The following is a 16,400-nucleotide window of genomic DNA, read 5'->3' as shown; positions in this document are numbered from 1 at the left end:
TTATCTATGTTTAAATATGCACCTGCTACATGTAATTGTATTCATATTTGTTCTTGAGGCTGAGAGAATGAAATGTCTGCCTCTATTTTCTAGAGAGGAAGAATCCGGTGAGATTGTAAATACAAATACAGCGGTCTGCAACCAGTGATGCAGCAATGTTTGCTGATGGTCTAGATTTTTGCTGATTTATTCTCCTAATACATGTATGTGTTTTGAGAAAATTAGATATTTCTGTTGGTATTTTTGGCCAAATATATGTGTGTACTGTACTAATACATGCCCCCGTAGGGAGAGGGTGTGGCTCATTTAACCTGGTTGTCTGTGGACTGGTCACCATTCATAACTTGGTTAGAAAGTAATGGAATGTGATACTCCTCTTGAAAAAATCTATCACAAGAAGAAAAAAAAGAAATGGGGTCATGACCAAAATATGAACATTGAATAGTCTGTATGCCTGCGCCCTACATGTACAGTACACTAGACAATTTTGTTTTTAAAGAGATATTTGTTTTGCACATAATTTACATGCCCTTCAGCCTTAGAATCATGAACAATTGAATTCTTCAATGTACATGACTACATGTACATGTACCAAATTGAAAGTATTTCATGAAATTGAAATTTTGGTTGCCATGAATATATTGAAAAATCTGTACATTTTTGTACTGTACCCATACATGTTTGTGTTTGCTAATTGAAAGACGAATTGAACAATGTTAACATGCTCTATTAAAAAAGTGTTGCCTAGATCCAATTAACAATTCATCCCTTGCTCATGTTTTGACAGGAACATATTCCGGAAATCCCTGGGCAAGTCCTCCTCCCACGCCGCTGGGGCGGGGGCAGAGGCCTCGCCAGGCTCGCCCCCGGGTTGGAAGCTCTTCGGGCGTGTCCCCGCCAAGGAGTCCATGCAGAGGGATCACATGCAGATCTCAGAGGACTTTCAGAAGAGGGGTCAGACGCACCCTCCTACCAGCTCGCTGACCTGGAAGAAGCGTCACACGGGGCTCAAAGAGGCCTCGTCCACCACCGCACTCATTCTAGAGAACCGTCCAGAGTAAGTGACAGAAGGACGTTATCTAGGGCAGTATTAAAAGTGTCATCAGTGAAACACAAATTGGCAACTCTGTGACATATCTTGTGAGGTCCTCTCCAATTTGCTCTGTACAGAAATATCATAAAATTTCATTTTCTGAGTTGTTGATGATGGAATAGAATTGTTTCTTACATGGGTTGTGTAGAAACATATTTGCAATAATGATATTTATGTAGGGTGAATGCGTGATTGACAATTTCATTATTTTGTTAATTACAGAGCATCGTTAGGGGAACCTCGCAATGATGTAGTGTACGTCACAGGGTTCCCAATTTGTGTTTGATTGATTGCAACTTCAAAAATACTCAACTTTCTTCCTTTCAATCATATTTTGCTCAAACTTTCACTGATCTGTTTCTCTCATTTCCCTGCCTCTATTAAAATTAATTTGATATCAGGATGGACTTCCTCTTTTATTTGGTGGAGAAGAGTTCCAGTAATCACCATCTTCACAGTTGTTTGAAGAGAAAAATATAACGATTGTAGTCCTCCGTTTTAACAATATCGAGGTCAAATATAAAGTACTCTCAATAATTCACATCAGGTTAATTTAGTAACCTGATGTGAATTATTGAGATAACTTTTTAGATAAAACGCTTTCATTTTTTGAGCTTGTATTTGGCAAATTGATTTACATGTACATGTACATGTAGATATGAAAGAATAAACAAACAAAAAATACAAATTTGTCTTTAGTTACTATTAAAGCAACAGTCAAAACACTCTGAAAATGTTTTTTTAAAGCATTTTGATATTTATACATTAATTACATTCAACTGCATGTAATTCAACTTATGTTATCTTATGTGCAAATATTACAACTGTACATTCAATTCGCAAACTACCTGCACTTGTACATAAATGTGCATGAAATGATGCTATTTCACATGGACTTTAAATGCTCTTCTGCTTCTCGGCAGATGATACAGATCTACATTTTCATGTACATTTACAAGCATTATAAAATGACATTACAGGAGAGAGGGTGGATTATGGATATATTCCTGCTAAGGCGATAACAAATCCATATTCCTTTCAGTTTTCACACCTCATAGTGCACAACGCATTGAATTCATGAAATGCACAGTTCACACATACCCAAAAGCAATACTGTATTGATCGGAAAACGCCAGACACCACGTCCATTTGCAAGTGGCATGTCGTGGGAAGAAGAGTGCATTATGGGTCAGTGAACTAAAACCATCATTGGATCGGGAGATTGGATTACTCAAGTATTATGTAGAATAATAATTAGATGAAGACGACATTATTAAAGTGATCAATACAATGCAGCACATTCGACGATGCAACATCGACAGCGGTTGTTCGACACATTTCTCCTGTGCCAATTTCTTCGCTGTAATTCCTGACATGTATGCCCGGCCCCCCCACTCAGAGGTCGAAATGACCGCATGCGTGTTGCCAAAATGTCCGGTAAAGGGGTACTTTTCGTGCGACAAAGTCCGGCCCGAGAATTGTAAAAAAAGGGGTGTATTTGACTTTTCACCCGGAGATTTCTTTAAAAAGGGGGTGTTTTTCTTTTTTTCTATCATCTCTTTGGACTCCTGAGAAATTATTCCGAAATTTAGGGGGGTACATTGAGCATTTTTCCTGATTTAGGGGGGTCTCCAAAGCAGGAAAAGCCCGTGAAAAGCCCGCGAAAGGGGGGTTCGGAAATGTTGGCAGTCCTCAGATAGGGGGTGCTTTCAAAAAGAGGGTACGAGCATATGCGTACCCTAAATAATACTGAGTGGGGGGGCCGGGCATGTATGCTAATCAAATTCTTAACTTCAACCCAGACCCAACACTAAACTTTACACTTATCCTTACTGTAAACTTAACCCGAAAGGCTAAAACCCTATTGCAACCCTAATCCTAGCCATACTTTTGATGAAATAAAGCCCTAAGTTACCAATCATCACCAGAGAAAAGTTATCTCATTATCTCAGCACACCAGTATTCGTAAACTGCATACATATACAGTTAACAACTACCAGTAACTAAATTATTCATACCCCTTGTAAAATAGATATTTATTGTATTTTTCATAACTCAAGAATGAATGGTGGACTGGTTGAATCAGGGCCTTTGTTGACTATTTTTAGATCTTAGCTCTACTGTACACTGTCTACAGTACATGTACACAGTATATCACATTGTCAGGAAAAGTGAATTGGGACAAATCAATTTTTCACGTACTTATAACAAATTGCAAAACTATAAGGGTATGAATAATTTAGTTGTTAAATGTACATGCATGTACATACATGTAGAACGTCAACTACATTCACTGATTTTTTTAATTTTTTTTTTAAACAAAGAAAACATGTCTGTTAAACTTCTGATGATTACTGTATGTTGATCCTATACATACACAAGTTACCGGGTACAATACCGCCCAGAAGTTATTGGGCATGCGGGATCGTGTTTCACGATAGGAGGTTAGCGTGATTGTAGACGGGTTTTATCGTGTTTTTATCGTGAGAAACATCGTGATTTGTATTCATCTCTATCATGATTTTTTTCCTCAACTTGATCAACTCGCTAAATCCCCGATGCATATCGTGATATTTCCTTTATATCACGATAGAACTGCGCACAGCATGCTGTATTTATACGCTTGCTGAGCCTGCGCATCCTCAAACATACCGATGCGCGCTTGCCACTGACGTCACAATCACTTGATTATTACATCACAAAAGCGTGAATGAATGCTCTTTTCATTCCATGCATAAATACACGAGACAATGTGCTACGGGGAATGTTTGGGATTGCGCATGCGGAGAGAAAAGTTATCCGATGAGAGAAGTGCAGAAACCAAGAACCAGGTGTCTAATTGGCCTTTCCCACGATACGACATCTTTTTTTTATTTGAGGGGGGAGGAATGTTTGGGATAGCTCATATCATGGCAGAGGAGATCCGAGAGTAAATCAAGAGTTAGACCGAAAGCTTCAGTCTCTAATATCGACGGCTATTCCGCTTATGTTTAATCCGAGAAAGACTTGTCGTTAACATTATTTGTTGTGCAGCCATCTTGATTTGAGTTAATGAATGCTCTTTTTTTTCCGGACGTCCGATACCTACATGTGCGTACGAGTCAGCACGGCTTGACCCGGTGATATTTTGATATTCATAAACGCGTGATCTAATTCGCCTAAATTTCGCCATTGCAATTACTTGATTAAAATTGAAGGAATTTTAAGAAATATACATAATTTCTTATGTCCGATTTATTGATCGGAAAATTAGATCTAAATAAGGAAAAACGGGAAGAAAAGAAAGGCTCACCCCCCCCCCCCCCCCCCGTCCTGCGAGCCGTAAGGGTCACCGTCTGTGTATGAGGAATGTTGACAAATGTAAGATTTATTAAAGAGTAATGACCCATATCAGACGGTTATTTCTGTCTAATCGAGAGTATTCATCATTACATGTACATATCAGATCTAATATGTGGGTAGAATCTTAGAATTTATGGATAAATGCGGCTGTTATTTCTAGAAGAATTATGTGTATGTTGTGAGATTTTCAGGAAGGCGTGAATAATTAAGGGAAGAGGAGAGAAGAGGCGAGAAGAGGCGGAGGGGTACCGTTACCGTTAGCGTGACAGGGACAGAAAAGAAAGAGGGAAGGGAGTGAAGAGTGAAATATATCAGACAAAGATAATTAAGAGAGATAGAGAATTGAAAATTAACAGAATAAATAAAGGATCCGTAACTCCAAATAATAAAAAAAATATTATTATTTTATTCATTCATAATACCAATCGGTTGACCCTGTCCCTACACATTACAAATTTTGCCACAGACCGCAAACGCCATTTTCATAAACCAGTATTATCAAAAACAAAAGCAACGCGATCTCGATCAGCCAATGTACCTCGTGGTCCACAAAGTAGTTGAAATTTGATATGTAGTGCGCGCGCTCAGGGATTCCCGGAATTGGAAAACCCCTCGATCTCGATCTCCATTTTATGACATTCAGTTTGCATGCAAGCTAAATACATGTACACATACCTGGGTTGGCAAGCTCCCGTAATCAAAATTGGAGTAATACATAAGGAAATAACAAAGAAATACACGAGGATTGAGGACAAAATATAAAATGATAGAAAGAAATCTAAGAAAAACATAAAGTATTAAAACACATTTACGAAGGAATAAACCAGAAGAATGATTAATAATGATAATAATAATAATAAATAATAACGGCTTAACAAAGATCTACATATGGTAAGAAATAAGGATAAACAGCAAAAAAAATGATTGATCGAATTGATAGCGAGAAAAACAAGGAATTAAACAAAGGGGGGTGATTGTGCAAGGGGGTAATTCTCCTTGAACCGTAAGGAACAAGCGAAGGGAATACATACACATATTTATATTTCGAGAAAAGGTAAAACAAAGAAATAAAAAAACAGAAAAGATGATGTGGTAAAGATTTAAAAAAATGCACGCGCTTATAGTTTTCTCTCGAAGGTTCAATCATCACTACTATGATCACGTGATCTTACGGCGCGAACATGATCTGTTTATACTAACTTCTGAGATAACCACATGCTGCCAGACACCTTGACTCCAAACCCATTGTTTAGAAACACTTGAAACACAATATGAAATGTACGTAAGCTCTCTTGTCATTTAAACATTCAATTCATTGGCGAAAAAATTAGAATTTCCGATTGATGAAGTTCTCTGCTTGTTTCGTCTGTCTATTTGATTTGATTTTTAGATTTACTCTTCTTCCTTTTCCCCTCCTTCCTTTTCTTTTCTTCTCTTCTCCCCTCCACCCCCCCCCCCCCCTGCGTCGCCAATGATACGAGTTTGCTTTTAAAATTATCATTTATTTTATATCCGATTGCGAAGCAGCAAACCATAAATGAATTGAATGCAACATCAGGCAAATTAATTATAAATATTATTAGCGCGAATAAACGTTAGAGGGACTAGAACAGGAGCTATTATTGTAAAAATGTCCACAAAAATAAAACACAACTTCGCGAATGACAGTGATACGGGTCTGCTTTTAAAAATAAAATCTATATCATATTCTAATGCGAAGCAGCAAACCATGAATGAATCTAAAAGGTTGAAAGGTTTGTTTTAATTCTTAATCTTAAATTGACTAACTATCTCTTAACAAATAATTGCGAATGTTAATCAAAGCCAAAGGCTGGACATACGAGAACATAATGAAATGCATCATCTTGTACTTTGAGATCACATATGGAACACAATTCTACAATTTCTAGAGGCTGACTTTAGTGACGGTCAGGTGCAGACGGCAGGGCAGCTTACTATTACCACATCGATATTTATAAAGAGATGTTCTATCACTGAAATCCAACTTTAACATATATTCTTCCAAACCGATTTCCTGTTTAAAAATTCTGTAATTGAAACATGAACTTCATGAACTTCATCGTTCCAGTTTTGCAAATCAATGTCATTTAATCTACGATCCAACTTTTTTTCTTCCTTTCCAACATCCTATTTTTTAACATCGCCATCGTACAAAGTAATTATAAATGATAAAAAGAAAAAGAGGTGTGAATGACCTAGTTTTCAATCTTCGGTTAAAAATGTCATTGAATGTTATCTTTGTTATTTACGATGTGTCAGCCGAGGGGAGCCAGCTCTCAACGCATGTGGCAGACATAATCCTACTGTTTATTTCTCAAAAGTAAATGTACGTAAATGTCTCCCTTAGTATGATTTCGCTAGCCTGCGCTCCCATCAAACATTTTTCTTTCTCTCTCTCTCTCTCTCTCTCTCTCTCTTATTACGTGTAGTTCCCCCCCCCCCCCCCCCCCTCGTGAAGATACTAGTGGGATTTCCTCTCGTCTCTCTTGCTCTCCAAATACGTAGGTCCATGCTCTCACCCTCTTCTTTGTCACATTTCTCCACCCATGAACGTTTTCGTCTAGTGTCGATGAATAAGGAGTGGAAGTAGAAAGGTGTACGGAAAATAGACTAACGTATTGGTGTCTTGCCTACTTATATTTAGTCAAACCTGTTAAGTAGATAATTATCCATTTTATTTGTTTTTTTTCCCCATCCTGACCTCGATCATAACTCCTTTCCTTCTCGAATAATATCTTCATCTATATCCAGCTCAACACTACCTCCCTCTCAATTATCTCTCTCTCTCCTACATGTTTTCCTGTTAATTCAACTCTGGTCTAATCCACACTCCGAAGACAGTTACAGTAATTGATCCATGCCATTTTTACAGATTTTATTATTTATCAATCATCCAATGCCGTCGACTAAAAATGTTTATTTACGCGTGTTTTGGTAACCTTGGTTACTAGTCCACCTGGCAACTTTTACGCGTGACCAGTAGGCAAGAATGTCCATGATTGGACGTTTTCTTTTTTAGGGGTGGAGACCCTTCTTACGGCAGTCTTGTCAGTGATACTGATAGGGCAAATGAAAGAATCTGATCGCGTGCGTGTTTTCTGAAGCGACGATCTTGGGAATATTTTTATTTTATTTGGTGGAGGTTGAATTGAATTGAATTGAATTTATTCACCACTTTCATGGTTGTGGAATGAGATACGCATATTTGGAGTAGGCGAACAGAAAATATGGCAGTGAAAATGAAAGGTATTGTGCTCACAATTATAATTTCAATGAATGCAAATCATGCAAGTTTTTGCAACTTGAATATAGTTAGATCTACTCGTTGCTTCACCGCATCAGTACCCGATGCTTATCCGCGCCCAGTGTCGGTGATTTAGCGACGGCTTTTACTAGTATTTAACTGTGTGTAATGTTTACTCGTGAATACTTTCTATTGTGACGTAAACAAAGACACATACGGAACTGCGCGTACAAATTATCAAGACTTAGCGCGCGCGATGAGCAAGACATGCGCTTGCAGAGGACATGACTTGACTAGTTGCAAATACGCGCACCATGAAACACGATAGACTATCGGGGGATTAGGCGGGTTACGCGCATCCCCCGATAGAGGAAACCATACACTAGTGTGCAAATTATCGTGATTTTTATCGTGATTCTATCAGTATTTCATCGATATTTTATCGTGATTTAATCGTGAAATACCCATCGGGGAAAACCCGCCCCGCAAAAACATGCCCAATAACTTCTGGGCGGTATTGTATTTGCTTTGGATGTTTCAATGTCATCAGTCATTAACATTATTAGTGTGAAGATATATTTATTTACAGGGTTTGGTAATTTCCTTTTGACATTTAATGTACTTATATAAACAAATTAAGTACATATGGCAATTTACATTACATGTACATATCAACCAGAATTTCGATAAAAATGTCAAAGAATACATTACTTAATTGGGGATAAATGTTAACGATTCGTAATGTATGTCCATTTATTCATACTTTAACAGATATCTACCAGCCAAGAATCCAGAAGAGGAAGAGAAACACAAAGAGGAATATACCAAGATGTTAAAAGAAGCCAAAAGAAAGGTAAAATGAAGTTTTTTATCAGATCAATTGATATACATTTTCCACAATTTGAATGTAAAGAACTATTAAAAGGGCTTCAAAAATTACGATGTGATGCATAAAACTTTAGGTGGGTTTGGTGATTGGGCCATTTCATTAATTGTCAACAGTGTCAGGTCTGTCATACTAAGGAATGTTACTGCGGCTGTAAATGCTTTTGTATCCTTGCATGATGGACAATACCTACAGGTACATGTACATTGTAATACAGTAATGTTTGAATTGATGTTTGTGTTTACTTTGCACTAGTGTACATTCCATTTAAGGGGAATCCCCAAATTAATGGTACATTTGTAAGTGTTGTGTAAGGTATAAAACAAATAGATGAATTTTATTCAAGAGCTAAAATGGAGATACTGTTTCAAGCAGGGCAGAGTGAAAGCTGAAGAGGAAAATTAGGGGAATGCATTCGTCTAAACAGAGAATAAAGGAATGTGCTATACCTCCAAGCAAGGGGGGGGGGGGTAAAAAAACAAACTTGGCAGCTCAGTGAGTAGTGCAAGGGTTGATGTACAATGAAATAGATGCAGAGGGATCTGAAGTTCATAAAAATGTTATTGGGAAATGCCCCTGATAACAGCAGGTGTGCAATCATACATGTTTGCTTTCTGTCTGTACATACAGTGTACCATTGCTGAATATAAAATACACAGTATATATAAATTAATATACAGTGTGTAATTCATACATTGTCAACCATTTTTTAACCCTGATAAAGATCGTTTACTGATATTTTGTCGAGTACATATTGTACTAGTAATATCTACATGTACTTCTGTGTGATAAGTGATTTAATATGATATTTGATTATTAGGCCTATACAGGTATGTGATAATATCTACTTCTGCTATGTCTACGTCAGGAAAAAGTAGGTAATATAAATGAAAATACACCGTATACATGCAAACACGTGATGATTTATAGGCTACATGTTTTATATTTCCTTTTATTACTGAAATATGAGACCTATGCGGTATCATCAGGAGAATACAAATACATGTAGACAGTTATTATGTGCTGGTAGTAGACCTGTGTGTATACATGTACATTGTTCATTGTATTGAATGACACGAGCGTAAATATTGAATCAAACAGACCATTTTGATTGTTTATTGAATATGGAATGACTCCCCCTGAGTCCTTTGAAACATTACCCTTTCTGTATTAGGGAGGAAGAATAGTCAGTATTTCATCTAAAAGTGCGGGAAAAGAGAGAAAAGAGTATATATATTCACTCCTGCTGTACTAACGGGTTGACTGCATGCTTTGTGGCAGAAAGGAAAATCCAAATGTTGAGATGGTCAAGGCTACAAAATTGTACTCGAAAGCTAGAAATAATATTTCCCATCTCAAATAAAAGAAAAATCAATGGTCGGCAAAGGCCTTCTACTTGAATTCACTTTGGCTGCATATTGCTGCGAACTGATCATATTTTAGAGGAAGGATTCCTCATTTTAACCATTAAACTGATGATGAGTATCTTACATGTACTGTAGGTTCCTCTCCATTTCTGAATATTTTTTGTAAAGGATGGAATATTTTGTAGTTTGTCTTTTCCATTTTAGATAAATTCCTTGAGAGATTCATTATTTTTGCTGTGGAAGGTTGGCAGGTTTGTTTTTAATTTATGTTTGAGAAAGAGAAAGGAATTTTAAAAAAAAAGAGTACACATCCAAGTCAATCATTACATCTGGTTTCCATCTTTCTTCTGAATATCTCTGTTTATCAGAAGCATAGAAAAAACACTATATTCCTGGTATTTGTCTTCAAGATATTCCTAGTGTTTGATGTTGAAGGCTAGAATGATTGATTTTATTGAGAAGGAGAGGGAGAAAAGGGCATTATTATTAAGCCAGTCATTAATTTTCAAAATTGCTGCTCCACCCCCCCCCCCCTTCTTATGATGCTCCTGGAAGTACGTGTCTGTATTTTTCTTCAAGGAATGAATTTGCTAAAAATATGTTACAGACATTAATAGTAATAATAATTTATTTTTCTAAGGCATCATCCTAGCTAGGAATTCCATATACCGGTACTGTACCTCCCCCATTATGGCATATGTCTACTAATATATTCTCAAGTTGTTTGCATCTTGTGTTATGTTGGGGGAGCTCCGAGCCCCAATTGTGTCAAATTAAGTATAAATTATAAAAAAGATGACTGTTTTTAGTTGAAGGAAGGATGAATTTATGTGAAATCTTTATTTTATATGGTTTACAAATGAGTCAGTTGAAAGAAAAGTATGTGCAGGTGCAGGTGGAAGGATATGGTTTGCGGTGCACATACAGTACATTGTACTAAGATAAATAGGCTACCCCCCTCCCCCCTCTCCCCCCCCCCCCCTCTCCCACCTCTGGAAAATAATAAGGATATATTGACTGCTTTGAGAGGCATAGTGGTTTCTATAGGGTCAAGGGAAACTCACAACCTGCTATGACCCCAAGGCGCTTGCGCCGCGGGGTCATAGCAGGTTGTGAGTTTCCCGAGACCCTATAGAAACAACTATGCCTCGAATATTAAAAGCAGTCAATATATATTTTATATACTGAAAAAAAGGAAAATGTTGACTCACCCATTTAGGTTTCCATCTCTTTGAAGTCATGAATATTAACACCAACAATAACTTGTGTACAGTATGAAATCCAACAAGCTGTGCTCCAGTAGAACAGGGAATACCAAACTCCGAGGTCCGTGTTGACATTTCGCAAGAACTCTTCAAATATTTTAATGCCGTATTTTACTGCATACTTCGTATTTTTGCTATCAGCAGAATCAATTAAGTCTTGCAGCTGAATGTCATCCATAAGTTGAAATCTTGGCATAGCTGTGTCCTCCATTTTGCCTCTTTATTGACAAAAAATTGGAAACAAAAAACCCCAGTATTTTGCGATCGAGACTAGTACACAAAATGGCGATCGGTCGTCTGCGCTGCGTGGATTGGTAGATTCGTCGCCTGAATGCAGCGACCAAAATTGAATTGCACTCAAACACCGTTAACGGTATTGCGCATCGGTCATCGCACAAAAGAAACTTATACGGTAACACGTAAACCAAAATGGGGATCGCAGCAAAATGACGTCACGTTTCACAGCCATGGAAAAAGTGCTATGAAAAATGGATATAAACCGGTAGAGCCGGGAAAAATGACTATGAATTTCAATTAGCGGGCATGGTTAAGAACATGACTGCATTTTCAACCAATCAGAAGACAGGATTAGTAAAGAATCTTAAAATGAGGTATATAAAGAGAAATATGAAAGAGATGAGTTATGTGACTTTGTAAGCAAGAGCAAGGAAGCACTGTTGTTGTTGCTTTTAGAGTAACATTGACATGAAAATTCTGTTGTTTTTCCCCCTTTTTTCTCTTTGGGGGAGGATCCTTGTGGATATAGTCATGACACACATTGTAGACCTACAAATGTACATTATGTGAAGGAGTAAAAAAACACATTTTTAGGAACTCTGCCAAACGTATCTAGCAAGTAGCAAGTCACTCTTTTGGTGTTTGATTTTTTATCAAAGCATTGCTTACATCATGAAAGCATACAAGGACTGAAAAGACCTTCCGTTTCCTGTACGTGTCTAGCTTTAGAGAGCGAGGGAAAGTAAACGACAGGAAGGAAAGATATTTGTACCTTAAACAAGCGAAGGAACTACATGTACAGCAATATGGATGTGTTTTTGTCAAGTTGGATTATGTCCAAGTTTTGTTATTGAATCGCGGGTCTATACATTATTTACAGCCTACAAATTTTAATGTACCGGTATGTACTATGTAAATGTACATACATGTATATGCAAGGACTTTGCAGGAAAACTCTGTGAGAGAGAATTCAAAGGGGGTGGGGTGAAGAGTTAGACTGAGAGAGAGACAGAGAGAGGGGGAAAGAGAGGGGGGAGGAGGAGGAACTGGAAGGTCGGGGAGGGTGTGGAAGCCTTGGAGAGGGGTCGTAGCATCTTTGCTTCTCATTCTTTTTCCCATCTTCATTTTTCTTTTAGCTTCTCAACTTTTTTCTGCTGCTCGATGAGGATTGTATGCCCTATATAATTAGATGCAGCCACCCCCCCCCCCCCCATAGCCTGTAGTTACGCCACCACTTATATGGTCCATGCTCTTGTTTACCTACATGTACATGTATGTACATGCTAAGCCAAGGCTTGTACATATATGTTATCCATGCTCCCATTTACCTGTGCTATTTAAGCCATTGGAAAACTTGATCATGATCATGTGGTTTAATATTGTCTGCGCTCACTCAACCTAACCCTTTGTACTAGCTCCCACACATCTCAATAGTTTTTTGGTACATAACTCCACCCCCCCCTTTCAGACTCCCAAATTTCAGCGTATAGCTGTACGATATGTACGATAAGTAATGAAAGTTTTCTGCTCTGAACATCGTATAGCAAAATAAAAGTTTCAGGCTTTCAGCATCATTTCGAGCAAAAATTCCATGAAGAATCAGGGTCGACTTTTAATGTGAACGTATATCCTACTACGTGTACCGTATAGGATGGCCGTATCATGAGCACTTACTGATGGACTGAAGGTTGGCCAGCCTTTCTGTCAACTATACAGTTCACAACTAAATAATTCATTCATACCCTCACCCAGTTTTGTAATTTTTGAATTACAGTATGTGCAAAATTGATTCGTTCTTATTAATTTTTCTTGAGAAATTGACAAAATAAAACTTGCATCTAAAAGTTTTCAACGAAGGCCTTATTTCAACCAGTCCACCCTTCATGTTTGAGTTACGAAAATCACAATAAACATCAAATTCACAAGGGGAATGAATAATTCAGTTAACTGTATGCATGATACCTTCTTTTGTATGTGTGTGCACCCTTTTCTACACAGTTCTGTTTACAATATTTCTTTATATGCGTTTCATATGAATTCCCCTCGTGTGAACAGACCTCAAGGAATAAATTCCCCTACTGTGAGTCATCCTTGAAGTTCGGACACGTATTGTGATAAAATGGAAATGACCTACTGTGCCGTCTAGAGAGGAAATCGTACAGAATGCACTTCAAGTCATTGTGTTGGGTATTGTGCAATAAGCTCATTGTGTTTGGTATTAAAAGGCTGTCTTTTAGCTCAGTTAAAGAAAGAAAGTTGCAGGAGCATGTAGATCAGGGCCCTGTGGCACAAAACTTACAAACTGTACCATTGATGGTAACTTTGCCATCAATGATAACTACCGATGGAAACCTTGATTTGATTGGCTGTTGAGCCCTGTTACCATGGTAGTTGCCATTGATGGCAAAGTTACCATCAATGGTAAGTTTATGCAATGGGGCCCTGGTAACCTTTAAAAAGAGTACCAGTATTGGAAAAACATTTGATAATTGTATACAGAACCAAAAGATCTAGATATAAAAATTGCCACGTGAGAGGAAACTGTTGCTTTCAGTCTGTCAATGTAACAAGAACTAATAATGGTTTCATGTAGCACACTCATATCCCGGATGCTGTGATGTTCAAGATGTCCCTGGTTTTGATTACCCTTGTTCACACGTCCAAGCAGCTGATAAAGTTGCTAGCACTCGTACATATATGTAATCAGCATATCATCAGTAGGCCTAATCATCGGGTACCCATTTATACCTGGGTGGAGAGTGGCAAAGGCAGATTAATGTCTCGTCGTAGAATGTTTGATGCCTGGCTAGCTAGGATTCAAACCCTCAAGTCAAACATGTAGACAAAACATGAATTTACTTGGATTTCGCTAACAGGTTATCATACAACAAACTCAAGATACCCTCTGTTGAGAGCCAGAAAAGCATTGACTTAATTTGAGTTTGAGTTAATCCCCTTCTATGCCTCTGTATACAACTCAATTCCATTCGATTCAATTCAAATCTGGATTTATTGTCAAAAAGAACATCGCAAAAGGCCCAAGACTAATATTGTCATATGTATGTATATAACAACTCTATGCTTTACCCTCATCTAGATGCTGAACAGGCGTTGATGAATATTACCATAGAAGTAGAAGTAGAAATAATATCCATCAAAATCTACTTGACTCTGCATTACAAACAGTCACTAAGCCAAAGAAATGAATGAGAATAAAAACAACAATATAACGTATTGAAGAGATGTATTTTAATTTTATTTAACAAATTACAAAGATTAGGCTTTCCATGATTAGGGTGTTCCAAATTTTAAGACACCATGAATCTAATAAAAGTTACTTCAACATGTACTGTGAAATATTTCATGATCTTTGTCTCCAGCGCAAGTTTCAATTCATAGAAAATATCTACTGTACATCAGGATTATTGCTCATTTCTTCTTTAGAGAAAAACAGGAAATGTAAGGTCGACTCTTTGTAATTGTAGGCATTACTTACTAAGAAGCATGGCCACAAGGGATTTGACTACAAAGTAATTACTGTAGGAGGATGATAGGATCCCCTGCAGCAAGAGTGCATAATATCTAGGTCTGTATATATGCTGAATGTATACATGTACCGGTACATGTACTAGTAAGAATATATATCTCTACATCTGTTTGGAGCCAGACAGAGGTTATCACATACGGTATGCATATACTTTAGCACAGAGTTGACACCCTTCTAGCTTTAGAAACATGATATATCTTTTTAAAAAACAACTCCATCCTTTAAGTTTTGAAGACACTTGTCTGTGTTCATTTGCATTGGATCATAAAGTAGCCTACAACATCCAAAGTGACCCCTGAATCAAATTACTCTACGTTCATCAGCAGCAAATCTTGGTGTCCCACTGAAAACTTGCAACAAGAGGTTTTGATTTGACTTGATTAATTTGTTCACCACTCCAGGGAAAAAAATTAGTAAACAAATTTAGGGGGCTACTTTTCAAGCTTGCTTGCATGAAATTAACACTGATCTTTAATTTGTTTTGCATTGAACTCATGCAAATTTTTTGGGGCTCTTTTATGACTTTTGGAGAGCTCTTTTTTTGTATTTGGGGGCGAATTATTGACGAGCCCTGTGTATTTTTTCCCTGTAAGTTGAAAGCTGTTTTTCAAAGGGGTGCAAGAAAGGTTTCTGTCATTTATTTGAATACAGAAGTACGGTGATGGTGGCTTTTCCTTATGGATGGTACTTTTCAAGTAGATTTGAGGGTACGTGAAATACGTAAAGCCTCTGTTGGTTGGAAAAGTGAAGTGTTCTCCCAGTGATTGACAGCACCCATTATCGGTATAGAGTTTGTAGATGTAGATGTACATGTATTAAAGTGTGACGTCATACTGGAAATGGGGTCAAGGTTGCCGGTTCCAAATAATTTCGCGATCAATAATGGTGCAGTGATCACATCAGCCCGATGCAACACTGAATTTGCCCTGCTCCAGTCCGCTGCTTGAACGATTCCTTGGTTGAACCTTATGCGCAGGCTCTGTTGCTATTAGAACCCGTAACCTGGACGACGAGCGAATATGAGGTAATACTAGCGCTTTGGGACTCAATAGCTGAAGGGTGTCAAAGTCCCCCTGAGAATCCATGAGTTATATGTCAGAAATATGCAATATCTTTAATATTCAGGCTCATTATCATATAGAGAGGGGATCGAGATTCATAGAAATGATACTAGCCACAAAGAGTCAAAGGTGCATTGAGAAACAGCTGGTGGTGGGGGAACAGGAAACAGGCACCATTAACATCATTGTGGTATACATTCTTTAGAAATCTGTAATATTAGATATGTACAATGTACACCCCCACCCTCCCCCCTCCCCCCTCCCCCCCCCCCCCCCCCCCCCTCTCTCCTTATCAACAACATACATCAAAAGTGTACATTTTTAAATGTATAGATTT

The 16,400-nt window shown here is 37.8% G+C and overlaps 1 protein-coding gene across 3 annotated transcripts in view; it reads left to right on the top strand.

The window, feature by feature from the left end:
* LOC589360 (TBC1 domain family member 12) overlaps positions 1–16,400 on the top strand; it is a 53,250-nt gene that overhangs the window by 6,328 nt on the left and 30,522 nt on the right. For 2 of the 3 annotated variants that reach the window (XM_030985442.1, XM_030985441.1), the window contains exon 1: positions 8,478–8,553. Coding sequence is in view for 1 of the 3 variants with exons in the window: in XM_030985440.1 (XP_030841300.1) it covers positions 788–1,057; positions 8,472–8,553 (352 nt within the window). In the remaining 2 variants the exon portion in view is untranslated. Of the gene's footprint in view, positions 1–787; positions 1,058–8,471; positions 8,554–16,400 lie in introns of those variants that run through there. The other variant, XM_030985440.1, reaches the window with a different exon arrangement.

This window comes from Strongylocentrotus purpuratus, unplaced genomic scaffold (genome assembly GCF_000002235.5).
Source record: "Strongylocentrotus purpuratus isolate Spur 01 unplaced genomic scaffold, Spur_5.0 spur5_scaffold_15, whole genome shotgun sequence".
Taxonomy (NCBI): Eukaryota; Metazoa; Echinodermata; class Echinoidea; order Camarodonta; family Strongylocentrotidae; genus Strongylocentrotus; species Strongylocentrotus purpuratus.
The sequence above is the reverse complement of the archived record's forward strand: the minus strand, read 5'-3'. Positions and strand labels throughout refer to the sequence as shown.